Source organism: Pongo abelii, chromosome 1, assembly GCF_028885655.2.
Source record: "Pongo abelii isolate AG06213 chromosome 1, NHGRI_mPonAbe1-v2.0_pri, whole genome shotgun sequence".
Lineage (NCBI taxonomy): Eukaryota > Metazoa > Chordata > Mammalia > Primates > Hominidae > Pongo > Pongo abelii.
Genome location: NC_071985.2, coordinates 211,776,316 through 211,803,251, shown reverse-complemented (window position 1 = coordinate 211,803,251; position 26,936 = coordinate 211,776,316). Strand labels below are relative to the sequence as shown.

The following is a 26,936-nucleotide window of genomic DNA, read 5'->3' as shown; positions in this document are numbered from 1 at the left end:
TTTCTTTCCCAGTAGCCTAGACTCATTTCCTTACTGTCAAGTGTGTTCCTTGGTTTGATTCTGTGATCTTGGGGGTTGAGGGGTTCCATGGACTCTAATAAGCGTCTGCATATCTGGTATTGTGAATTGGGCATATATGCAAATGCCGATCATGAAGAAGTAAGTAATCACTACAGACATGTCTGTTTCCCCTGTGACTCAGTCATAGCTTCTGGTGTAGTGTATCTATCAGATTAATCCTGGGATAGCTTTTTTGGGTTGTTTTGCCAGGATTCAAGTGATGATATAAAAAGTTGACAGATTTGATAGTTTTTTTTAGCAGGTGCTGTTTTAGGAATACCTTTCTCCATTGATGATTTAATTGGTGAGTTTGTGTCCAAATGTCCATTTGTTTGGGAAACCCATCTAGCTAGTATTTTTGTCAATTGATTTTTTTTTTTTTTTTTTTTATTTTAGAGACAGAGTCTTACTCTGTTGCCCAGGCTGGAGCGCAGTGACATGATCTCTGCTCACTGTAACCTCTACCTCCCAGGTTCAAATGATTCTCATGCCTCAGCCTCCCAAGTAGCTGAGAATACAGGCACGTGCCACCACGCCTGGTTAATTTTTGTATTTTTAGTAGAGATGAGGTTTTGCCATGTTGGCCAGGCTGGTTTCAAACTCCTAACCTCAAGTGATCCACCTGGCTCCTCCTCCCAAAGTGTTGGGATTACAGGTGTGAGCCACTGCGCCTGGCCAATTGAACATTTTTGATGTTATACTTCTGGTTAATTTATCTACTTCCTTTTTCTTTTCTTTTCTTCTTTTCTTTTTTTTTTTTTGAAAAGGAGTTTTGCTCTCGTTGCCCAGGCTGGAGTGCAATGGCGTGATCTCGGCTCACTGCAACCTCTGCCTCCTGGGTTTAAGCAATTCTCCTGACTCAGACCCCCAAGTAGCTGGGATTACAGGTGCCTGCCACCACGCCTGGCTAATTTTTGCATTTTTAGTAGAGACGGGGTTTCACTATGTTGGTCAGGCTGGTCTCGAACTCCTGACCTCAGGTGATCCACCCACCTTGGCCTTCCAAACTGCTGGATTACAGGCGTGAGCCACTGAGCCCTGCCAATTTATCTACCTTCTAATTTTATTTTGCTTCAGAAAGTTTTACTTTTCTGGGTCTGAAACATTGTCTCCTGAATGTGAGACTGTGTAATTGGATGTATATACTCCCCTACCGGTTTTCTCCATACTGAATGTTTGTTAGACAATTATTTTCCACTTTGAGCACCAAATTATTAGGCCCTTAGCTACCACCCATGGATCAGACTGGGATGTTCCTTCTGTAAGTTATGACTTATCGGCAATTGCATTGACTTTTCTTTTCTTTTCTTTTTTTTTTTGAGACAGAGTCTCCCTCTGTTGCCCAGGCTGGAGTGCAGTGGCATGATGGCGGCTCACTGCAACCTCCGCCTCCCAGGCTCAAGCGATTCTCCTGCCTTGGCCTCCTGAGTAGCTGGGATTACAGGTGCCCGCCACCACACCCATCTAATTTTTGTATTTTCAGTAGAGAAGTGGTTTCACCTTGTTGGCCAGTCTGGTCTTGAACTCCTGACCTCAGGTGATCTGTCCACTTCTGCCTCACAAAGTGCTGGGATTACAGGCGTGAGCCACCGTGACTGGCCTCATTGATTGTAATTCATTATATTGGGATGACTTTTCTGTCCCTCCACCTGCCAGGGTGTCCCCTGTGATGAATTTAGGGCTGCTGCTGCTTTCTGCTTGATTCCTGTGGTATGAGTGAGGTATTCACATTCATGAACCATGCACATCACCTGTGCCCCAGTGCCAGCTCAGGAGGAAGCTGCTGTCTCTAGGGGTGGTGGTCAAGGTGTTTCCTATTCTCTCTGCTCACAGAGCAAGTCTAGCAACAGCTAAGACACTACCTCCTCATGCACTTTTTTTTTTTTTTTCCTGAGACGGTCTGCTGGCTCTGTCCCCCAGGTGTAAGTGCAATGGCGCAATCTCGGCTCACTGCAACCTCCGCCTCCCAGGCTCAAGCAATCCTCCCACCTCAGCCTCTTGAGTAGCTAGGACTAACTACAGGTGCGTGACACCACACCCAGATAATATTTTTCTTTTTCTTTTTTTTTTTTTTTCAGACGGAGTCTCGCTCTGTCGCCCAGGCTGGAGTGCAGTGGCGCGATCTCGGCTCACTGCAAGCTCCGCCTCCCAGGTTCACGCCGTTCTCCTGCCTCAGCCTCCCAAGTAGCTGGGACTACAGGCGTCCGCCACCACGCCCGGCTAATTTTTTATATTTTTAGTAGAGATGGGGTTTCACCATGTTAGCCAGGATGGTCTCGATCTCCTGACCTCGTGATCTGCCCACCTTGGCCTCCCAAAGTGCTAGAATTACAGGCGTGAGCCACTGTGCCCGGCCTAATTTTTTTCTTTTTTTGTAGAGTTGAGTTTTCACCATGTTGCCCAGGCTGGTCTCGAACTCCTGAGTTCAAGCAATCCACCCACCTCAGTCTCTCAAAGTGCTGGGATTACAGAACTGAGCCATCGCACCTGGACCCTCATGCACCTTTGATGTATCATTGGGACCCTGCGTTGTCCTTTCCATTATGTTCCATTTCCATTCTAGGTGGGTAATACTTGGGCTACTCCCTTTGTCTGATCGGAACTGAGTCTAGCTCGTGTTAGGATGAGTAGCTTTGTTCTTACTTTGGGGCTACCAATAGTTCCTCTGCATCCTGTAATGCAAGGATGTCACCAGTGCCCTTTTTCTCTATGGGGCTAGTTTTATTGATTGATTGATTGATTGATTGATTTTCCTCTCTTGTTGCCCAGGCTGGAGTGCAATGGTGCAGTCTTGGCTCACTGCAACCTCCACCTCCCCGGTTCAAGTGATTCTCCTGCCTCAGCTTCCCAAGTAGCTGGGATTACAGGCAACTGCCACCATGCCCAGCTAATTTTTGTATTTTTAGTAGAGACAGGGTTTCACCATGTTGGCCAGGCCGTTATCGAACTCTTGACCTCAAGTGATCCACCTGCCTCGGCCTCCCAAAATGCTGGGATTACAGGGTGTGAGCCACTGCACGTGGCCAGGGGCTAGTTTTCTGTATCAGAAATTTCTTTTTTTTTTTTTTTGAGACGGAGTCTTGCTCTGTTGCCCAGGCTGGAGTGCAGTGGCACGATCTCTGCTCACTGCAAGCTCCGCCTCGCGGGTTCATGCCATTCTCCTGCCTCAGCCTCCTGAGTAGCTGGGACTACAGGCACCCACCACCGCGTCCGGCTACTTTTTTGTCTTTTTAGTAGAGACAGGGTTTCACCGTGTTAGCCAGGATGGTCTCGATCTCCTGACCTCGTGATCCGCCCGCCTTGGCCTCCCAAAGTGCTGGGATTACAGGCGTGAGCCACCGCGCCCGGCCTGTATCAGAAATTTCTTTGTCCAGTAGGCTGACAAAGAAATGATCCTATGCCTGACCTTCAAAATCTGACTCAGAGTGACCAATCAGCATGTTCATGAGTCATTGAAATCTTTGTTTCCATTATTAGTATAGGTGCTCAGGGTAAAATGTCTTGCTACCCACTTCAGTTCATTGAAGGATGTCTGATCCTCAAGGAAATTTGTGGATTTTTTTCCTGGTGATTTGATATATTGTAAAACAATATTCAGCTTAGTATAAGTTTTCTCTAATAGCCAAATAATATCATTAATTATAGAAGCTTTTTTTTTTTTTGAGACAGTCTCGATCTGTCACCCAGGCTAGAGTGCAGTGGCGCGATCTTGACACACTGCAACCTCTGCCTCTTGGGTTCAAGAGATTCTCCTGCCTCAGCCTCCCAAGTAGCTAGGATTACAGGTGTGTGCCACCATGCCTGGCTAATTTGTGTATTTTTAGTAGAGACAGAGTTTCACCGTGTTGATCAGGCTGGTCTCGAACTCCTGACCTCAGGTGATCTGCCCACCTCGGCCTCCCTAAGTGCTGGGATTACAGGCGTGAGCCACCGCGCCCAGCCTTTTTGGTAGAGACAGGGTCTCACCATGTTGCCTAGACTGATCTCAAACTGGGGCTCAAGTGATCCTCCTGCCTTGGCCTCCCAAAGTGCTGGGATTATGTGCATGAGCTACAGCATCTGACCCCTTTCTGTGATTTCTAATGTGTTAGATAAGAGCTCACTACATTTTTTGTACATTTATTTTATTTTGCATGTTATATTTGTATTTTTTGTTGTCTGTTGCCAATTTCCATTTTCCTTCTGGCCACACTAGTGACTTGTAGGGACGTAGGTTTGCCTAATGATGCCTTCTTTTTCTAATCTAGTAAAAATTTCTGTGATCTCATTATTTCATCCTTGAATTATGTATTGTGAGGGGATTAACAACCTCTGCCAGTATATGGCTGGCATGTAGTGGCCATACTCCTATAATCCCAGCACTTTGGGAGGCCAAGACTGGCGGATCATTTGAAGCCAGGAGTTTGAGACCAGCCTGGCCAACATGGTGAAACCCCATCTCTACTAAAAACACAAAAATAGCAGGGCATGGTGGCGCACGCCTGCAATCGCAGCTACTTGGGAGGCGGAGGAGGCAGAATTGCTTGAACCTGGGAGGCGGAGGCTGCAGTCAGCCAAGATCATGTCACTGCACTCCAGCCTGGGTGACAGAGTAAGACTCTGTCTCAAAAAACCCAAAAAACCAGAAATATATGGGTAACAGAAAGGGAAGAACTCTCTCCCCACATGACTCAATATTGAGAAAATTTACTTGACATGGTTGTCATGGATTTGGAAGTGAGACAGCCTCTGAGTTCAAATCCTGGCTGTGTCCCTTCCACTGTGGCTGAACCTTAACACTTGATTGGCGTGTGTGGGTATGAGCCCAGTGTAGCCAGAAGAAGGTGCTTTCTCTGGTTGCTGCATAAAAGCCAGCAAAGCCAGGCTGTCCCTGGCCTTCTAGGCTTTGTGTGTGATTCTCCCTCTGCCTGGAACACTGTTGCTTCCCCATTTCCTACTTACATAATATTTCTGCACTTAACATCTTTGTGCCTCAGCTTCTTCCTCTGCAAAATGGAGATGATAAGAGTACCCACTTTATGGCACTACTGTGAAGAATAAATCAGCTTAAATTAGCCATCCGGGCAAGGTGCCTAAAGCCTATAATCCCAGCACTTTGGGAGGCCAAATTGGGAGGATCGCTTGAGCCTAGGAGTTCAAGGCCAGCCTGGCCAACATAGTGAAACCCCATCTCTACAAAAAATACAAAAAAATTAGCCAGGCGTGGTGGTGCTTGCCTGTAGTCCCAGTTACTTGAGAGGCTGAGGTGGGAGGATCACCTGAATCCAGGAAGTAGAGGCTGCAGTGAGCTGTGATCGTGTCACAGCAATGTAGCCTGGGCAACAGGGCGAGACCCTGTCTCAAAAACTATATAAAGAGCTGACCAACATGGTGAAACTCCATCTCTACTAAAAATACAAAAAAAAAAAAATTAGCTGGGCATTGTGGTGCATGATTGTAATCCCAGCTACTTGGGAGGCTGAGGGAGAATTGCTTGAACCTGGGAGGTGGAGGTTGCAGTGAGCCGAGATCGTGCCACTGCACTCCAGCCCGGGTAGCAGAGTAGGACTCTGTCTAAAAAAAAAAAAATATATATATATATATATATATACACACACACACACACATATATATGTATATATGCCAATACATGAAAACAATCTTTTTTTTCTTTTTTTGAGACGGAATCTTGCTCTGTCACCCAGGCTGGAGTGCAGTGGCGTGATCTCGGCTCAGTGCAAGCTCCGCCTCCCAGGTTCACGCCATTCTCCTGCCTCAGCCTCCCAAGTAGCTGGAACTACAGGTGCCTGCCCCCATGCCTGGCTAATTTTTCATATTTTTTTAATAGAGATGGGGTTTCACCATGTTAGCCAGGATGGTCTCGATCTCCTGACCTGGTGATCTGCCCGCCTCGGCCTCCCAAAGTGCTGGGATTACAGGCGTAAGCCACCGCACCCAGCCTCATTAAAATGATCTTTACCAAATAGTAAGTACTCAATCCTGATAATCGTTTTTATTAAGTATTAATTATTATTATTTATTAATTTTATTTGGTTTATTATTTTCCGGCTTCTCTGCTCCGGAAAGCTGGGATTCCCCCCTCGATGTCCCCATAGACTTGGCTGTTTTTTTTTTTTTTGTGATGGAGTCTTGCTCTGTCGCCCAGGCTGGAGTGCAGTGGTGGGATCTCGGCTCACTGCAACCTCCACCTCCAGGGTTTAAGTGATTCTCCTGCCTCGGCCTCCCTAGTAGCTGGGACTACAGGCACCCGCCACCATGCCTGGCTAATTTTTTGTGTTTTTAGTAGAGACGGGGTTTCACCATGTTGGTCAGGCTGTTCTCGAACTCCTGACCTCAAGTGATCCACCTGCCTCGGCCTTCCAAAGTGCTGGGATTACAGGTATGAGCCATTGTGCCTGGCCAGCCTTGTTTCTTATAATGCTGAGTACTTTTGTTTTGTCTGTCTGCTAAGCACTGACCTGCTTAAAGGCAGGAGTGTGCCTTTTATCATTCCCCCCCAGCTCTGAGTGCAGGGCCAGACTCTTTAGCACTCAAGGTCAAAGTGGGATGACATAATAGAAAACGAACGGGGTCTGGTGCCACACCGAAGTGGGCAGTCCTAGCCCTGCCTCCCATTTCCTGGGTTATCTGGAACAAGTACCTCATCTCTCTGGACTTTGGTTTCCTCATCTACATATAGATGGTGATAATTTTACTTGCCTCATAGCTTTTCTTGAATGAGAGTATTCAAAGCAGCAGGCTTGGAATTGGTGTCAATGAATAGTTATTTACTAGTAGCTTATCAAATGTAATGAGTTTGTGTGTGTGCGTGTGTGTGTGTGTGTGTGTGTGTGTGTTTTTTGAGATGGAGTCTCGCTCTGTCGCCCATGCTGGAGTGCAGCGGCGCGATCTCAGCTCACTGCAACCTCCGCCTCCCGGGTTCAAGCCATTCTCCTGCCTCAGCCTCCCAAGTAGCTGGGATTACAGGCACGCACCACCATGCCCAGCTAATTTTTGTATTTTTGGTAGAGACGGGGTTTTGCTGAAGCTCCTGACCTCAGGTGATCTGCCCGCCTCGGCCTCCCAAGTGCTGGGATTACAGTTGTGAGCCACAGTGTCCCACCTCAAATGTAATGTTGCATGAAAGAATGTGACATGAGATGTGATATCCTCAATGCACAAGCATCAGCCAATATCTAAGGCCCTTAGAGATAAACCCATCTTGCTTAAGGTCCTTTTTTTTTTTTTTAAAGACAGAGTCTCACTCTGTCACCCAGGGTGGAGTGCAGTGGCACGCTCTCAGTGATTCTTGTGCCTCAGCCTCCTGAGTAGCTGGGATTACAGATGTGCACCACCACGCTGGCCTGATTTTTGTATTTTTTGTAGAGACGGGGTTTTGTCATGTTGGTCAAGCTGGTCTTGAACTCCTAGCCTCATGTGATCCACCTGCCTCGGCCTCCCAAAGTGTTGGATTACAGGCGTGAGCCACCACACCTGGCCTTGAGGTCCCATTCTATAGAACGATAAGGGCGTGTCGGGCAAGCAGGGCAGTTGTCCTTCTCTGCGGTGACCAAAACATAAAGTGAAGAGACCGAGGCCTCAGTCCTGTGATGCTGAGAACTTGGCTTCTTGGTGGAGCTGCCACCCTCCCCTGCCTCTAAACTGGGAGGCATCCTGCAGCCTCCAGGGAGCTGCTTCTGGGATGCCGGGCTGTGTTCCCATTCTTTGATTTGCTTTGACTGCCCCCTAGGGGGCATTTTGCTCCAGAACCACGGGTACCACTTGGATTGCCCAGGAGAAGGGTTAGGAGAGGACCAAGATCCTCTCCCTTCTGCTCATGCCTGTGGCATTACATCACATCCGTGTGTAGAGCACTCCCAAAATTATATCACCCAGTGCACACTCCACTCCCCCACCCCGAACTCCAGACTTGGAGATCCAACTGCCATTGTCCTCTCTCTCCCCCGGGATGTCTGGCAGTCATCTCAGTCTGAATGTGTCCAAAACTGAGTTCCTCATCCTCCCCAAGCCTGCCGCTCTCAGTCCCCGCCATCTCAGTTATGCAGCTCCGTCCTTCCAGATGCCTACGTTGAAACCCTGGGTGCCATCCTTGGTGCCTCTGTTTCCTGCACTCCCCAAGTCCAACCTTTCAGCAAATCCTATTGGCTATATCTTCAAAGTATGTCCAGAATCTGACCACTTCTAGCTACTTTGGTCCAGGCCATCATCACCTCTAGACTTCTTATTCAAATAGTTTCCTATCTGGTCCTGCAGCATCTGGCCTTACCCAGTAGTTCTCATCTCAGTTGGAGAAAAAGGCAGTCTTTTTTTTTTTTTTTTGTGATGGAGTCTCGCTCTTTCACCCAGGCTGGAGTGCAGTGGTGCAATCTTGGCTCACTGCAACCTCTGCCTCCCGGGTTCAAGTGATTCTCCTGCCTCAACCTCCTGAGTAGCTGGGACTACAGGTGTCTGCCACCACACCCAGCTAATTTTTGTATTTTTAGTAGAGACAGGGTTTCACCATGTTGGCCAGGCTGGTCTCGAACTCCTGACCTCAGGTGATCCACCTGCCTTGGCCTCCCAAATTGCTGGGATTACAGGCATGAGCCCTCGAGCCCAGCGGAAAAAGCCAAAGTCTTTACAATGACCTCTAGGGCTCGACATCATCTGACTCATCTTTTATCATTCTTTGCATCTCTGCCTTCATTCCGCACGTATTGCTTATGCCAGGCACATTCCTGCCTCAGAGCCTTTGCACTTGCTATTGCCTCTGCCTAGAATGTTCTTTCTCCAAATAACTGCATAACTGGCCCCCTAGCTTCTTTCTGGTCTCTACTCAAAAGGCCCCTCTCAGTGTGACTTTCCCTGGCTATCCTATCAAAATGTCAACACCCCTCTGACATGCCTGCCAACTATGCTTTATGTTTTTTCTCCTTAGTATTTATCACTATTCAATATATCGAACATCTTACTCATTTATCCTCAACTGGAATGTAAGTTCCAAAACATTAGAAAAATTTTATTTTATTTTTTTTCAAGGTCTCGCTCTGTCACCCGGGCTGGAGTGCAGTGGCGCAATCATAGCTCACTGCAGCCTTGAACTTCTGAGTTTAAGCAGTCCTCCTACCTTGCCCTTCCAAAGTGCTGGGATTATAGACATGAGCCACAATGTCTGGCCCAGAAATGTTGTTTATTTTGTTTCCTGAAATTTCTTCAATGCTTAAAACAGAGGTTAGTAAAATTTGAAAAATGAATGCATATGTATTTTTTTCCATTTTAATCTTCCCAGTAAGATACTTCAGTATTTTCTCCATTTTGTAGATTAAAAACCTGAGGCACAGAGCGATCAGGTCACTTGCCTAAGGGTCATATGGCTGGGAAGTGTGGCTCAGGGGAAGACTCTACCCCCTTACCTCAGATTTCTCATCATTTAAATGAGGTTCCTAAAAGAATGCCCTCTTTGCAGGGTCATTGTGACATATTGTGAAGACTATGTGTGATAGAGCATATGACAAACTTAAAGCCAGTGCTTGGCATGCTGTAATCACTCAAGAAGTAGTCTCTGGCCAAGTGAGGTGGCACATGCCTGTAATTCCAGCTACTTGGGAGGCTGAGGTGGGAGGATCAGCCAATCTTGGGAGGCAGAGGTTGCAGTGAGCTAAGATCACACTACAGCCTGGTTAACAGAGTGAGACTCCATCTCAAAAACAAACAAACAAACAAACAAACAAAAACAGAAGTAGTCTCTAGAAATATGAAAGGGTCCCTAGTCATGAAAGGTAGGAATATTTCAGCACAGAGGCTGATCAAGGGGCCAGGAAGTTACTATTATTGTTTTTGTTTTTGTTTTTGTTTTTGAGACAGAGTCTCACTCTGTCGTCCAGGTTGGAGTGCAGTGGTGCGATCTCGGCTCACTGCAACCTCCACCTCCCGGGTTCAAGCAATTCTCTGCCTCAGCCTCCCGAGTAGCTGGTATTACAGGCACCCGCCGTCACACCTGGCTAATTTTTGTATTTTTAGTAGAGACGGGGTTTCACCATCTTGGCCAGGCTGGTCTTGAACTCCTGACCTCGTGATCCACCCGCCTCGGCCTCCCAAAGTGTTGGGAATATAGGCGTGAGCCACCGTTCCCGGCCTTGTTTCGTTTTTGAGACAAAGTCTCCCTCTATTGCCTAGGCTGGAGTACAGTGGCATGATCTTGGCTCACTTGGCCTATTGTCGTTAATATTGTTGTCGTTTCTATCCACTTTTCTGTGCAGCAGGATTTAGCCATACCAACCTGTTCCCAGAATGAGCTCCTCTGTGACCATGACACATACTGGGTCCCCTGCTTGGAATGCATTTAGCGTAGTTTCTGCACAGAAACTCATATGTGTCCTTCATGGCCCAACTCAAAAATCTCCTCTGGGAAGCTTTTCCTGACTTCCTGAGGTATGTCACATTCCTGTTATAGTTAGGGTTGCAATTTATTTATTGATTTGTTTTTTTTTGTTTGTTTGTTTAATCTGAAGCGCCTACCGGGCTGTGAGGTCCTGGAGGGCCACATTTTGTGGGTCCTGAAGCAGAAACAATTTGGGAGCCCTCTTTAAAATATGAAATTATTAACACAAAATCAGGTTTGAGGCCAGATGTGCTGGCTCACATCTGTAATCCCAGAACTTTGGGAGGCTGAGGCGGGTGGATCACCTGAGGTCAGGAGATCGAGACCAGCCTGACCAATATGGTGAAACCCTGTCTCTACAAAAAATACAAAAATTAGCTGGGCATGGTGATGTGCACCTGTAGTCCCAGCTACTCGGGAGGCTGAGACAGGAAAATTCGTTGAACCTGGGAGGCAGAGGCTGCAGTGAGCCAGGATTGTGCCACTACACTCCAGCCTGGACAACAGAGCGAGATTCCATCTCAAAAAAAAAAAAAAAAAAAAAAAAATCAGGTTTGAAAGTGAATATTTATTTAGAATGAGAAAAAAATCCCAACAAGTTTTGAAATGTAAAAAATGGACAAATAAGACAAATAATATAAAATCCAAAATAATAGCAAATTTTTATTAACTGCTTAACATTCTTCTATAATATATATATATTTTTAAATAGAGACAGGGTCTCACAATGCTGCCCAGGCTGATCTCAAACTCCTGGGCTCAAGCAATCCTCCCACCTCAGCCTCCCAAAGTGCTGAGATTGCAGGTGTGAGCCTCAGCACCTGGCCTTTTTTGCTTACTTTTTATATTTTTTTGGCTGCACACTTTTTGATTCTTTATGTGACAGCAACTGTATGATATTTTCTCTCTTTTTTTTTTTGAGACAGAGTCTCGCTGTGTCACACAGGTTGGAGTGCAGTGGCGCAATTTCAGCTCACTGCAACCTCCGCCTCCCGGGTTCACGCCATTCTCCTGCCTCAGCCTCCCGAGTAGCTGGAACTACAGGCGCCCGCCACCACACCTTCCTAATTTTTGGTATTTTTAGTAGAGTCAGGGTTTCACTGTGTTAGCCAGGATGGTCTCGATCTCCTGACCTCGCGATCCGCCCGCCTCAGCCTCCCAAAGTGCTGGGATTACAGGCGTGAGCCACTGTGCCCGGCCTATTTTCTCTATTTTTTTGCTAGATGGAGTCTTGCTCTGTTGCCCAGGGTGGAGTGCAGTGGAACGATCATAGCTCACTGCAGCCTTGAACTCCTGGGCTCAAGCAATCTTCCTGCTGCAGCCTCCCAAGTAGCTGGGACTACAGATGCATGCCACCACGCTTGGTTAATTTTTATGTTTTTTGTAGAGATGGGGTTTGGTCACTATCTTGCCCAGGCTGGTGCCGAACTCCTAGTCTCAAGCGGTCCTCCCACTTCCACCTCCCAAAGTGCTGGGATTACAAGCATGAACCACTGTGCCTGGGCAGTAGGATTATTTTTGTTTTTGTTTTTGAGAGGGAGTCTTGCCCTGTTGCCCAGGCTGGAGTGCAATGGCACGATCTCGGCTCACTGCAACTCCCGTTTCCTGGGTTCAAACAGTTCTCCTGCCTCAGCTTCCTGAGTTGCTGGGATTACAGGTGCCCGCCACCATGCCCAGCTATTTTTTTGTATTTTTAGTAGAGACAGAATTTCATCATGTTGGCTAGGCTGGTCTCGAACTCCTGACCTCGTGACCTGCCCTCGTCGGCCTCCCAAAGTGCTGGGATTATAGATGTGAGCCACCGCGCCTGGCCAGGATATTTTTATAGCAGGACTGGAAAAACAATTCAGTCTTTTCCTCTACCATGATTGATCAAAATTAGTTTTTGTTTTTTTTTTTTGAGACGGAGTCTCGCTCTGTGGCCCAGGCTGGAGTGCAGTGGCGCGATCTCGGCTCACTGTAAGCTCCGCCTCCCGGGCTCACACCATTCTCCTGCCTCAGCCTCCAGAATAGCTGGGACTACAGGCGCCCGCCACCACGCCTGAAGAATTTTTTATATTTTTAGTGCAGATGTGGTTTCACCGTGTTAGCCAGGGTGATCTTGATCTCCTGACCTCGTGATCCGCCCGCCTCGGCCTCCCAAAGTACTGGGATTACAGGCGTGAGCCACCGTGCCCAGCTCAAAATTAGTTTTTTATTAGTGATAGTTTAGGAATTTTTTTCCTTCAGTTTTGTAATTCATTGTTGGTAAGATTATTTAACTCTTAATGATTGTCGTTAAATTTGGAGCAACTGCTATAAAATATCTTACACATGTGAGCTGTGTATTTGGAAGGATTTTCCACACACTATTTCTGGCTTCATGCATTTCAAATTTTATTTCTCTTACAATGCCCTTGTACTCCTGGGGCTGGGCATCATATAATCTCTGATTCAGCACCTTCAGATCACAACACTCAGGAAGACAGCACGGTGGCATTAGCAATATTCCTGAATGCCATCTGGGGCACCTGGCAATAACATAACTATACCTGCAAGGGGCCAGAATCCCATAAATATACTCACCCCCAGCCCTAAACCCAAATCAGCCTCTCCCTAGCCAGATTTCAAAACACCTGTGGCCACCTGATATGAAGTGAGGTGTGATGAAGGAGAGGTTGGGAGTGGAAAGAGAAAAAAGTCTGAACTAACTGTGGTTAAAATGTCTTATGTTTGCAAAATTTTTATTTTAATTTTTAATTTAATTTAATTTTATTTATTTTTACTTTTTTGAGACAGAGTCTCACTGTCGCCTAGGCTGGAGCACAATGGTGCAACCTCGGCTCACTGCAACCTCCGCCTCCTGGATTCAAGCAATTCTCCTGCCTCAGCCTCCCAAGTAGCTGGGAATCCAGGCGCACACCACCACACCTGCTAATTTTTGTGTTTTTAGTATAGATGGGGTTTTACCACGTTGGCCAGGCTTGTCTCAAACTCCTGACCTCAGGTGATCTGCTTGTCTCAGCCTCCTAAAGTGCTGGGATTACAGGTGTGAGCCACTGCACATGGCCTATTTTTATTTTTTTAATTTTTTAATTAATTAATTAATTAATTTTTTTGAGACAGAGTCTCGCTTTATCGTCCAGGCTGGAGTGCAATGGTGCCATCTTGGCTCACTGCAACCTCTGCCTCCTGGGTTCAAGTGATTTTCCTGCCTCAGCCTCCCAAGTAGCTGGGATTACAGGCGCCCACCACCAAGCCCAGCTAATTTTTTTTTTTTTTCTTGAGATGGAGTCTCGCTCTATCACCCAGGTTGGAGTGCAATGACCCAGTCTCAGCTCGCCGCAACCTCTGCCTCCTGGGTTCAAGCAATTCTCCTGCCTCAGCCTCCTGAGTAGCTGGGATTACAGGCGCCCACCACCACACCTAGCTAATTTTTGTATTTTTAGTAGAGATGAGGTTTCACCATGTTGGTCAGGCTGGTCTCAAACTCCTGACCTCTGGCAATCCGCCTGCCTCGGCTTCCCAAAGTTCTGGGATTACAGGCATGAGCCACTGCGCCTGGCCACGCCTAAGCTAATTTTTGTATTTTTAGTAGAGATAGGGTTTCACCAGGCTGGCCAGGCTGGTCTTGAATTCCTGACCTTAGATGATCCACCCACCTTGGCCTCTCAAAGTCCTGGGATTACAGGCATGAGCCACCACTCCCGACCCTATTTTTATTTTTTAAAAATTTTATTTGGCTTGAGGCACAGTATCAAGAGGTCCTGAAAACATGTACCCCTTGTGTTTGCAAAATTTTAAAAAATTATGGCAAGAAAATACATAACAAAACTTACTATCTTAACCTTTTTTTTGAGATGGATCTGCTCTGTTGCCTAGGCTGGAGTGCAGTGTCATGATCATAGCTCACTGTAAGCTCAAGCTTCTGGGCTCAAGTGATCCTTTTGCGTTAGCCTCCTGAGTAGCTATACTATAGCTAGGAGTACAGGCACCACCTAATTTTTTAATTTTAACTTTAATTTTTTGTAGAGACAGGATTTCACTATGTTGCCCAGGTTGGTCTTTTGGTTTTTGTTTTTTTTTTTTGTTTTTTTTTTTTGAGATGGAGTCTCACTCTGTCACCCGGGCTGGAGTGCAGTGGTGTGATCTTGGCTCACTGCCTCCTGGGTTCAAGGGATTCTCCTGCCTCAGCCTCCCGAGTAGCTGGGATTACAGGTGCCTGCCACCATGCCTGGCTAATTTTTATATTTTTTGTAGAGACCGGGTTTCTCCATGTTGGCCAGGCTGCTGTCGAACTCCTGACCTCAGGTGACCTGCCTGCCTTGGCTTCCCAAAGTGCTGGGATTACAGGCCTAGGTTGGTCTTGAACTCCTGGCTTCAAGTGATCCTCTCACCTCAGGCTCCCAAGGTGTTGAGATTAAAGGTGTGAGCCTTGCCCCTGGCCAGTCTTAGCCGTTCTAAGTGTACAGTTCAGTAGCGTTAAGTATTTTCACAGTACTGTGCAACAGATCTCTAAAACATTTTCATCATGCAAAACTGAAAGTTTATAACCATTCTTTCTTTTGCAAATTTTATAAAAACATATAATCCCGGACGGGCACGGTGGCTCCCTCTGGTAATCCCAGCACTCTGGGAGGCCGAGGCGGGTGGATCACCTGAGGTCAGGAGTTCGAGACCAGCCTGACCAACATGGTGAAAACCCATCTCTACTAAAAATAAAAAGTTAGCTGGGCATGGTGGTGCACACCTGTAGTCCCAGCTACTTGGGAAGCTGAGGCAGGAGAATCTCTTGAACCTGGGAAGCGGAGGGTTGCAGTGAGTCGATATTGCGCCACTGCACTCCAGCCTGGGAGGTTGCAGTGAGCTGAGATCATGCCACTGCACTCCAGTCTGGGCATCAGAGTGAGACTCTGCCTCAAAAAAAAAAAAAAAAAAAAAAAAAGGTCGGGCGCGGTGGCTCACGCCTGTAATCCCAGCACTTTGGGAGGCTGAGGCGGGCGGATCACGAGGTCAGGAGATCAAGACCAGCCTGGCTAACACAGTGAAACCCCATCTGTACTAAAAATACAAAAAATTAGCCGGGCGTTGTGGCGGGTGCCTGTAATCCCAGCTACTTGGGAGGCTGAGGCAGGAGAATGGAGTGAACCCAGGAGGAGGAGCTTGCAGTGAGCCAAGATGGCGCCACTACACTCCAGCCTGGGCGACAGAGTGAGACTCACTCTCAAAAAAAACAAAAACAAAAACAAAACAAAACAAAAACAAAAACCATATAATCCCATGCAAGTGATGAGTTCTAAAGTTTAAGCTTCAGTGGGCTTCATGATAAATTCATTCTAGCTGAGGGAAGATTTGAGTCTTCTTGGAGTCCCCCAGGGTACAGATTTGGACATCATACACTGTAGGAAATCAAGGTTGCATCAAATGACTGCTCCAGGAGGGAGAGCTGTTAGGGAATAATAGGTCCAGAGGTGTTTTTTGTTTGTTTGTTTGTTTGTTTTTTTGTTTGTTTTTTTTACTTTATCGCCCAGGTTGGAGTGCAGTGGTACAATCTCGGCTCACTGCAACCTCCGCCTCCCAGGTTCAAGCGATTCTTGTGCCTCAGCCTCCCGAGTAGCCGGGATTACTGGCATGTGCCACAACACCCAGCTAATATTTGTATTTATAGTAGAGAGGGGGCTTCACCATATTGGCCAGGCTGCTCTCGAATTCCCAACCTCAGGTGATCGCCTGCCTTGGCCTCCCAAAGTGATGGGATTACAGGTGTGAGCCACTGTGCCCAGCCAGGTCCAGAGGTCTTAACCTTCTCATGGATTCCTGGGATTTTGAGGTGGTGTCTCAGGCACTGCCAATTTGGGCTGCGTAGCTCCTCCCCTCCCCCACACTTGAAACATCTGTTTAAATAATAATGATGACATTAATGATCATCATTCAAGCTGACATACATTGGATACTTTATTACATGATAGACACTATTCCAAGTACCCCACTTGTATTAAGTTACTTAATTCTTTTTTTTTCTGAGATGAAGTCTCACTCTGTTGCCCAAGCTGGAGTGCAGTGGCACAATCTCGGCTCACTGCAACCTCCACCTCCTGGATTCAAGCAATTCTCCTGCCTCAGCCTCCTGAGTAGCTGGGACTACAGGCACGCACCACACGCCCGGCTAATTTTTTTTGTATTTTTAGTAGAGATGGGGTTTCACTATGTTGGCCAGGCTGGCCTTGAACTCCTGACCTTGTGATCCACCTACCTCGGCCTCCAAAAAGTGCTAGGATTACAGGCATGAGCCACCAAGCCAGGCCAAGTTACTTAATTCTTACAATGTAACTATGTGGTTGGAATTATCATTATCCCATTTTCCAGAGAAGGATACCAGGGCTTGAAAAGCTTCAGTTTTATAGATTAAGGTTCCTTGTAAGATACCTTTTGAAAAAAAATTGTTCTACTAATAACACGTTTTGAAAAAGTCTGAATTAGTCCAGGGTATTTATTTTACACATGGGGAAGTAAAATCCAGAAAAAGGGGTCATTTGTTCAATGCCACACACTTATTCTTTCATTATTTCTTGGGTGCCTGCCTTGTGCCAGTGACTGTGCTATGACATAGGGGTTCAGAGGTAAACAAGATACTCATGGAATATAATTTTAGTGGAGGCCAGTGGACAATATATACAACAAGAAATGAATAGGCAAAATAATTCCAGAGAGTGCTGGGATGATACATTTGAGATGTGATTGAGTGACAAAGAGAGAGAGTGTTAATCTAGATGGAGACGTGGTCAGGAGAGTGTGGTCTGTGGAGGTGACATGTGAGCCACAACCTGATGACCTGAAGAAGTCAGCTGTGTACTGCTATGGGGGGAGAACACTCCAGACAGAGGGATCTGTGAGTGCAAAGGCCCTGAGGCAAGAATGGCTTGTTAGTAATAGAGCAGACTCCTGGTCCAGTGCTCCTTCTCTGCCTGCTGCTCTCTAGGCCCTCAGAGAGGCTCATTTGGTGTCCTGGACCTCCCTCAAGCTCAGTCCCTAAGGTGCCAGCTGATCTAGGAAGGTAGCAGATCTGGCTTCCTGTGAGTCCTCCTCCCAGAAGCCCTGTGGCTGAACCGGATCTGAGTTTCCTGGTTCCTGTCTGGCAGAAGGGGAGCAGATCTCCTCCCTGCCTCCTCTCCCCAGGCTCTAGCCCTTGCTCCAAATCTCCATGGCAACCCCTGGACACAGTTCTGAATCAAATGAGGAGGATCTGGAAGGCAAAGCACTAAGATCATAGTGAAGAAACCAGGCGGCTGGAGGACTTGCCTCCCCCTTCTCCTTGTGTACCACCAGCCTCCCTGCTGGCCTGACCAGGCCCCATACTCCAGTCTCCCCAGAGACCCCAAGCTGAAGATTCTGTGGGTCTGCCCCATTGCTGGGCACAGCAGAGCCTGGATGGAGGCTTGTTGTCTTCTGCAGTTGCTGCAAAGGTTGCTCTTGCTGGGGGCAGCTGCCCTGACTGCAACTGCTTTGGAGACAGGTAAGTATCAGGGGGCTTGGTTGGGGCACCCAGAAGACTTGGGCCCCCACCATCCTTAGAGACTATGTTTCCCCAGTCAGCATTCATCCTGCTGGGCTGAGACGTTTTGAGATGGGGGAGGCTGGGAAACTGTGTATGGTCTTGCTTGGCATCCCCAAATCCAACCCAAAGCCTTCTGGAAGGCTGGACCTGCCAGTCACCTAGAAGCAGGAGTCTGGGAGTGGGCAGGACAGACCTCAGGTCCTGCTTTGCAAAACTCTGTAGGCTTCGGATTCAGAGAAGCTGCATTTACACACTCTGCCACTTCTTACGTTTGTACCTTTGAGATCATTGTTTCAACTCTCTGTCTGAATTTCTTTGGCAGTAAAATGAAAATAATAGGCCCTTGCCCCTTAAGGGACTATGATTATTGGCAATATAAGATAAGTCATGCAAGGCACTTCACAATGCCTGGCACATAAAAGGTGCCAAATTCCCGGCCAGGCGCGGTGGCTTATGCCTGTAATCCCAGCACTTTGTGATGCCGAGGCGGGCGGATCACGAGGTCAGGAGATCAAGACCATCCTGGCCAACATGGTGAAACCACATCGCTACTAAAAATACAAAAATTAGCTGGACATGGTGGCACGTGCCTGTAATCCCAGCTACTTGGGAGGCTGAGGCAGGAGAATCGCTTGAACCAGGGAGTCGGAGGCTGCAGTGAGCTGAGATTGCGCCACTGCACTCCAGCCTGGCAACAGAGAGAGACTCCATCTCAAAAAAAAAAAAAAAAAAAAAAGTGTGCCCAATTCCCTTACTCTCTAAACTCCATGCCTGCCCTGCGTACTTTCAGGGTAGGCTCTGGCTTTAGCAGAGAAATACCAAATATTGGAAAGTGCTCCCACATCCTGAGCTCTGATGAAGGATTTTTTTCCTAGAAGACCCACATCCTGGCTAGTCCTCAAGTACCCACTGGTCCCTATCTTGCACCAGAAAACCCACCTCCTCTTTTTTCTCTGTGCTTACAGAAATCAGGGCTACTTTGAGTACTTACACATCATCTCATTTAATCCTCACAACAACCCTGTACCAGTGAGGATATTTTGGGCTGTAAGTAACAGATAACAAACTAAATGGGGCTTAAATGGTAGGATATTTGCTATTTCAGTTAAGAGTGGTCATAGGTGATTCCAGAGATGGTTAACTCAATGGCTCAACAATGTCACTGTTCCTCTGAAATGCTCTGACCTCATCTTTGCAAAATGGCTGCTGCAGCTCTGGACATCCCATCCTCATCCTCAGTCAGCAGCTTTCACGAGCAGGAAGAAAAGGGGCTCCTTATCACACAGCTCTCCTTTTTATTTTATTTTATTTTATTTTATTTTTTTGTGACAGAGTCTCGCTGTGTTACCTAGGCTGGAGTGCAGAGGCTTGATCTTGGCTCACCGCAACCTCTGCCTCCCGAATTCAAGCGATTCTCAGCCTCAGCCTCTCGAGTTGTTGGGATTACAGGTGCGCGCCACCACGCCCGGCTAATTTTTTGTATTTTAGTAGACGGGGTTTCACCATGTTGGCCAGGCTGGTCTCGAACTCTTGACCTCAGGTGATCCACCCGCCTTGGCCTCCAAAGTGCTGGGATTACAGGTGTGAGCCACCGCGCTCGGCCCCGCATCTTAGGGTTTTGAATAAGGGATTGTGGATTTGAATTAAATTAAATTAAATCATTTAATCCTTACAATCATTCTGAGATTGATTAATCATACCCATTTTACCGATGAGGAAACAGGCTCAGAGAGGGCGAGTAACTCGCTTCGGATCACACAGCGGGCAGGGGGCAGAGCAGAGTTCGGGGTCGCGCCGCGCGGCTCCAGGGTCCGTGCCTTCCGCTGCAGCCGACCTGGCGGACCTGTGCGGGCAGACGTGGCAGGGGGACGGGCTGCTGCTGCGCTCGCACGCCGCGTCGCGCGGCTTCTACTTCGTGGCTCCGGACACCGACTGCGCGCTCTGGGTGCAGGCGGCGGCCCCCGGCGACCGGATCCGCTTCCAGTTCCGCTTCTTCCTGGTCTACAGCCTGACCCCCGCGCCCCCGGCGCTCAACACCTCCTCCCCGGCCCCGGCCGACCCGTGCGCCCCCGCCTCCTACCTGCAGTTCTACGAGGGCCCACCGGGGGCGCCCAGGCCCCTGGGGTCCCCCCTGTGCGGCCTGACCATCCCGGTGCCTGTGGCATCCTCCGGACCCTTCCTAGGCCTGCGCCTGGTCACGAGAGGCCGCCAGCCCCGCGTGCACTTCGTGGGCGAAGTCACCTCTTTCCGTCTGGGTGAGCTGGGGCTGAAGGCCGGGACGGGACCCTACGCAGAGGCCATGCAGGACTGGCTGCCGACAGGGGAATGGCGGGGGTGCCCGAAGCACCAGATGGCAGGGACTGGGTCCAAAGGGAGGGAAGAAGGTGGTGGCTAGTGGCAGAGTCACAATAAGAGACCTCCCGGATCCTAAGAGCCAACCATATAAATCTGGCTACCGTGGATGTGTGCGCCAGACTGTCCGACCAGCCCCAGTGCACACACACATCCACACACAACTTCCTCCCCACACACATTTACACACAACTCCCACACACGTTCACACCTCACACTCTGACATCCACACCCATGTCACATACGCACAACCCACGCACCTCATTGCCCCCACACACTCCACACTCATGCCTCTCACTGCAGCACACGCCTCACACTGCACACTCACCATAATCACACACCTCATATGCACACAGTACCACCTTGCACACTTACACACAGCTCACATGCTGTCATGCCACATGCTGGCTAGTCTGCGCTGGGTCAGCCCTTCAGATGTTTGCAGAAGGGTGTGCTTAGGACTCGCCAGGCCTGTAGGCAGCAGAAACCAACTCAAGCCAGGAAAGGGGCCTCTTGGAACTGAAATTAATAATACTCGCCCAACTGGGCGCCACGGCTTTCACCTGTAATCCCAGCACTTTGGGAGGCCAAGGCATAAGGATCACTTGAGCTCAGAAATTCAAGACCAGCCTGGGTGACAGAGAGAGACCTGCCTAAAACAACAATAAAAAATAATTTAAAAAATATAATAATTAAAAAATAATAAAATTAATAACAGTACTTGCCCCATAGGGGTATTGTGAGGCCTCAATGGGCCAGGATGTGAAGTATTTACAGCTGTGCATGGCACAGAAGAGGAAGTCAGTACATGTTAGCTGCCGTCCTCCACCCTTCTCCCCATGAAACACTCATCCATGCTCTCATCCGCATGCATGAGGGCAGCTCTCTCCTGCCCACACCCCCACACTGTCACCATGGGGCCACACATCCTGCTGTGTCAGGGGCTGGACCAGGATCCTCACCTCAGGCTTCCGCTTCTGGCCTCAGGACCTTGTGGTGCCTACTTCCAATGCCAGAATGGCAGGTGCATCCCCTCAAGCCTCGTGTGTGACCCCTGGGGCATGGACAACTGTGGCGACGGCAGTGACCAGGGCTCCTGGTCACCAGCTGACTGCAGAGGTCAGTGCAGGATGTGGACTGGGCCCTACTGAACAGCTGGAGGGAAGCCTGGCCCTAACTCCCCTTCCCTAGGGCAAGGCCCCAGTGGGGAGGCAGGAGAGAGCAGAGCGGAAGTGTGGAATTGGCTTAGGCCAAGGGCTGGAGGGGCAGAGCAGTCAGGGCCAGAACTATGCTGCAGATGATCTCATCCGGCAGATTCCAAATAATGCTTTAGTGGTGGAAACTTTTGCTAAATGGGACCTGGCACGGAGGCCCAAGACATTCAAAGGAGATATCCTCTGCTTAACTGGATGGTGGGCCTGGGGCCCTGGCTGCCTGATGTCTCTCTGAGGGCCTTGAGTGTCACCCTCAAGACATACTTTGAAAACCATCAATCCAGTCTGATTCCCACACTTTACAGATCAGGAAACTGAGGCCTAGAGAGAAGTGACTTGCCCAAGGTCATAAAGCCAGTGAGTAAAATGAGCAGGAATGATCTCTGTAGACAGGGGAGTGGGATAGGAGGGCTAGGGTTGGTGGAAGGGACCAGAATAAATCACCCAGGAATAACCTTCCTGGGAATCTAGAGATGTCCCACCTGCCCACCACACCCAATTAGGAGTGGGTTGGAGGTAGGGCTGCCACGTACAGTTGAACAGGGGTGAAATGCAGTTTCCCAGAACCCCACACACACCTTCCCCATCCCCCGCTCAGCCTTCTTTGCAGGTTCCTGGTCATTTCCCTGATGCTGTATGCTTTGTGCCATGAGACCCAGGTCCTATGTCCTCTTGTCCTGCATCCAGACTCATTCCCTTGTGGGTGTCGTTTATATTGTATCACCTGTGGGACTTGTCTTTGAACTTCAGCCACATAACCTCCTCCCTACTCAGCATCTCTGTGTGGATATATAGGCGAAATCTCAAACTTACCTTGCCCCACGCTGGACTCCTTGTCCACAGCCCTCCTTGCATCCTGCTTCCCTCTCGCGGAGCAGCGACTTCACACTCCAGCTGCCCAGGCCTCACACTGAGTCATCTTTTGCTGCCCACTTAACCCATAGCCTATAACCCATAACCAAGCCAGCGACAAGTCCTTTGAAAGCTCTCCAGACTCTGACCCTTCTCACACCTGCTCTGCCATCACCTGGTCTGAGCCACCACCAGCTCTCGTCTGGGTTGTTCTAATAACTTCTGAAGTGGTCTCCCTCCATCTGTCCTTTGCCTCTGACAACACAGGAAGAACATGAACATGCTGTGTTCTTCCTGTGGAAGCCTTGGGGAGCCTTCTTTTTCTTTTTCTTTTTTTCAAATGAACTTACTTATTTATTGTTTTAAGATAGGTTCTCATTCTGTTATCCAGGCTGCAGTGCAGTGGCACCATCTCAGCTCACTGCAACCTCTGCTTCCTGGGCTCAGGTGATCCTCCCACCTCAGCCCCCAGAGTAGCTGGGACTACACATGTGCCACCATGCCCAGCTAATTTTTGTGTTTTTTGTAGAGATGAGGTCTCACTGTATTGCAAGGGCTAGTCTCGAACCCCTGGACTCAAGATCTTCCCGCCTTGGCCTCGCAAAGTGTTGGGATTGCATGAATTTCATTTTTTAGGGCAGTTTTAGATTTACAAAAAAATTGAGAAGATAGTACAGAAAATTCTCATATACCCAGCACTCAGTTTGGGTGCTATTACTGACGTTTTACATTAGTATGAGACATTTGTTTTAATTAATGCAGTAATAGTATTAACTAAAGTCCACGGTTTATTCAGTTTTCCCTAGTTTTTACCTAATGTCCTTTTTCTGTCCCAGGATCCCATTCAGCATCTCATGTTACATTTATTTATTTATTTATTTTACTACTTTTTTTCAGATAGAGTCTTGCTCTATCCCCTAGGCTAGATAGACTGCAGTGGCGCGATCTTGGCTCACTGCAACCTCCGCCTCCCAGGTTCAAGCAATTCTCCTGCCTCAGCCTCCCGTGTAGCTGGGATTACAGGTGCACACCACCATGCCCAGCTACATTTTGTATTTTTAGTAGAGATGGGGTTTCTCCATGTTGGCCAGGCTGGTCTCAAACTCCTGACCTCAAGTGCTCCACCTGCTTTGGCCTCCCAAAGTGCTGGGATTACAGGTGTGAGCCTCCGCACTCAGCCTCCTGTTACATTCATTAATAGTCATCATTGCCTCTTTAGGCTCCCCTTGGCTGTGGCAGTTTCTCAGGATTTCCTTGTTTATAATGACCTTGACAGTTGTGAGTGCTGCTCAGGGATTTTGTAGGATGCCCCACTATTGGGATTTATTTGATACTTTTCTCATGAAAAGACTGGAGTTACAGTTCACAGAGGTGAAATGCCATCTTCATCACATCACATCACACCAAACATGACTTTGGTGTTGGGTGTTTGGTGTTGGATGGTGGTTGACGCTGACCTTGACCGCCTGGCTGAAGTCGTGTCTGCCTTGTTTCTCCACTGTTACTTTTGGCCCCATCTTTCCCCACTGTATTCTTGGGAAGTCACTATGTATAGCCCACTTGAGTGGGGAGTTATGCTTCCCTGCCAGAGGAACCTTTTAAAACAGTAAATCAGGTTATGTCACTCTCCTGCTCAAAACCCTCATCTCATTTAGCGAAGGCAAAGCCTCCCCGGGGCTCAAAGGCCCTGCACGATCTGGCTCTGTCCCTTCTTTCCTGGCCCCGCCTCCTCCCCTGCCCCACCCCCTCCCTGGCCCCGCCTCCCCTCCACACTCCAGCCTTGTTCTGGCCATTGCAGTAGCTGTGTCCTCTACCGGAAGACTTTTCTTCTGAGATCTGCATTGCAAGCTCATTCCTTTGCTTCCTGGTGGGTCTCTATTTAAGTTCTTCCCTGACTCCTTTATATAAAAATAGCAATCCTGGCCAGGTGCGGTGGCTCACACCTGTAATCCCAGCACTTTGGGAGGCCGAGGTGGGCGGATCACCTGTAGTCGGGAGTTCGAGACCAGCCTGACCAACATGGAGAAACCCCATTTCTACTAAAAATACAAAATTAGCTGGGCGTGGTGGCGCATGCCTGTAGTCCCAGCTACTCAGGAGGCTGAGGCGGGAGAATCGCTTGAACCCAGGAGGCATAGGTTGCAGTGAGCCGAGATCGCACTGTTGCACTCCAGCTTGAGCAACAAGAGCGATACTCTGTCTCAAAAAAAAAGTTATTATACTATTAGTAACTGTTCATATACTATTATATTCTAATACGTATATTAGAATAGTCAAAATCACAGAGACAGGAAGTAGAGCCATTGGGGTCACTAGGGGCTGGGGGGGTGGGGACAAGGAGGATATGGAGTTAATGGAATTGACAGAGTTGATGAAGTTTCAGTTTGGGCAGATACAACGTTCTGGAGATGGATGGCTGTGATGGCTGCACAATGGGAATGCGTATTAGTCCGTTCTTGCATTGCTATAAAAAAACACCTGAGACTGGGTAATTTATAAAGCAAAGAGGTTTAATTGTCTCACAGTCCTGCAGGCTGTACAGGAAGCATGATGCTGGCATCTGCTCAGCTTCTGGGGATGCCTCAGGAAACTTACAATCTTGGCAGAAGGCGAGGGGAGCAGGCACAGCCAGAATAGGAGCAAGAGAGAGCGAGTGGGGAGGCACTGCACGCTTTCAAACAACCAGATCTTGCGAGAACTCACTATCTTGCGAACAGCACCAAGGGGATGGTGCTAAACTATTCATGAGAAATCCACCCCCATGATCTAAGCACCTCCTACCAGCCCCACCTCCAACACTGGGAATTACAATTTGACCTGAGATTTGGGTGGGAACACAGATCCAAACTCTATCCGAATATATTTAATGCCACTGAACTGTACCCCTACCCACGGTGAAATGGGAAATGTTATGTGCTTTCCCACAGTACGAAAAGCGGCAGCCCTGCCCCCACCAACATGCGTAATTTTTCTCACTAGCATCTGTCTCCTTTGGACATAAATTCTATTCATGTGTTTTGTTTCTCCCCACACTAAACTCCCAGTTCCATGAAGACATATTTGTCACGTGCTCATGGTTGTATCCCCCAGTTGCTAGAGCCATGCCCGGGGGCGTAGGAGATGCTCAAGAAATACTAGTCAAATGAATAGAAGAATGAACCTGTATGCCTCAGTTTCCTTATCTGTGAAATGGGGATAAACCTCACCCTTCAGAGTTGTTGTAAACTGTAAGTGGCATACATAGGTAAAGGGCCCAGCACAGAGTGTGGTGCTTGATGCACAAAAAATGCTCATGGCTGGGCACGGTGGCTCACGCCTGGAATCCCAGCATTTTGGGAGGCTGAGGCAGGTGGGTTGCTTGAGCTCAGGAGTCGAGACCAGCTTGGGCAACATAGTGAGATCCCATCTCTACAAAAAATACAAAAATTAGCCAGGCATGGTGGCATGTGCTGGTAGTCCCAGCTACTCGGGAGGCTGAGGTGGGAGGATCGCTTGAAGCTGGGCGGCAGAAGTTGCACCACTGGACTCCAGCCTGGGCGACAGAGTGAGACCCTGCCTCAATGCTCAGTACATGTACACCCTCTTCCTTGAGAAGTAGCTCCACTCATAGACCTTAGGCCCTGGAGCCAGACCGTGTGAGTTCAAGTCCTCCTATCACTTCCAGCTAAGTGACCTTGGCAAGTGACAACCTCTGTAAAATGGAAACACAAAGAGTGACAAACTCAGGGAAGTCTTGTGAGGATTGAATGAAACACACAAGTGCTCCAGAAAGGGCAGTTCTCAGTGTGCTAGTTCTGTTCTTTCCCATGCAGGTCCCTCTCCGGTGCCCAGCCAGACAGGAAGTACAGATGCCTATACCTCCAGACCCCCGACTCCCTCCCCAGCTCTTGGGTCTGCAGGATCCCTCTGGATTGCAGCTGAGAGGAGTCCCCCAGCAGGCAGGGACCCCACGAGACAAGATGCAGCTTTGGAAGGTTACACCCTGCTCCTACTCTTCCCACCAAAATCACACCTGTCCCTCTCTAGGTGATGGAGACGGGGCAGTGGGCCCAGGCCGAGGCCTGAGTGGACTTTCTCCTCCCGCAGGCCCCCAGCTCCGAGGGGTGGCGCTGGCCTCCTCGATGCTCCTGGCCTCTGCTGGCCTCCTCATGGGCCTCCTCTGGTGCTGTTGCTCTCCCAGCTGGCTGGCCTGGCAACCTGATGCCTGTGGCCTCTGCCTCCGCTGCAGCACAGCCTGTACCACGTGCTACCCATGTCCCAGCCAGGTCTCCCCAGGGGGCTGCAGTTGAGTGGCCCAGCCTTCCAGGATCAGGGAGGCCATCCCTAGAGGGGCTTCGGGCACACGGGAATGAGACTAGGCTCTGGGGTCAGACAGACTCTTTGGGTTCTAACTCCCTGGCTCTGTGTCTGATGTTGGACAGGCCCCCTAACCCTCTGAGACTCAGCTGCCCCTCCAGAAAACAGGACAACTCCTGCCTCACAGGGTTGGGGGCCTGGGGGCCTCGCTGATCCAAAGCCAGCTTGCTTCACCCACAGATCTCACCTGCCCTGCTCTGCCCCACCC

At 48.7% G+C, this 26,936-nt stretch overlaps 1 protein-coding gene across 1 annotated transcript; it reads left to right on the top strand.

The window, feature by feature from the left end:
• Positions 1–17,827: 17,827 nt before the first annotated feature.
• On the top strand, positions 17,828–26,919 carry LDLRAD2 (low density lipoprotein receptor class A domain containing 2). Its single transcript, XM_054546755.1, has 4 exons — positions 17,828–17,912; positions 19,784–20,209; positions 21,294–21,425; positions 26,185–26,919. The coding sequence occupies exons 1-4, from the start codon at positions 17,828–17,830 to the stop codon at positions 26,400–26,402; spliced, it is 861 nt and encodes a 286-aa protein (XP_054402730.1). The 3' UTR covers positions 26,403–26,919.
• Positions 26,920–26,936: the final 17 nt, after the last annotated feature.

Bases quoted from the DNA above. Each gene is read 5' to 3' on its own strand.
- LDLRAD2 (XM_054546755.1), top strand. From the start codon at position 17,828: ATGGAGGCTTGTTGTCTTCTGCAGTTGCTGCAAAGGTTGCTCTTGCTG. The intron at 17,913-19,783 runs GTAAGTATCAGG...CTTCCGCTGCAG, and splicing joins TGCAACTGCTTTGGAGACAG to CCGACCTGGCGGACCTGTGC. The intron at 20,210-21,293 runs GTGAGCTGGGGC...TTCTGGCCTCAG, and splicing joins AGTCACCTCTTTCCGTCTGG to GACCTTGTGGTGCCTACTTC.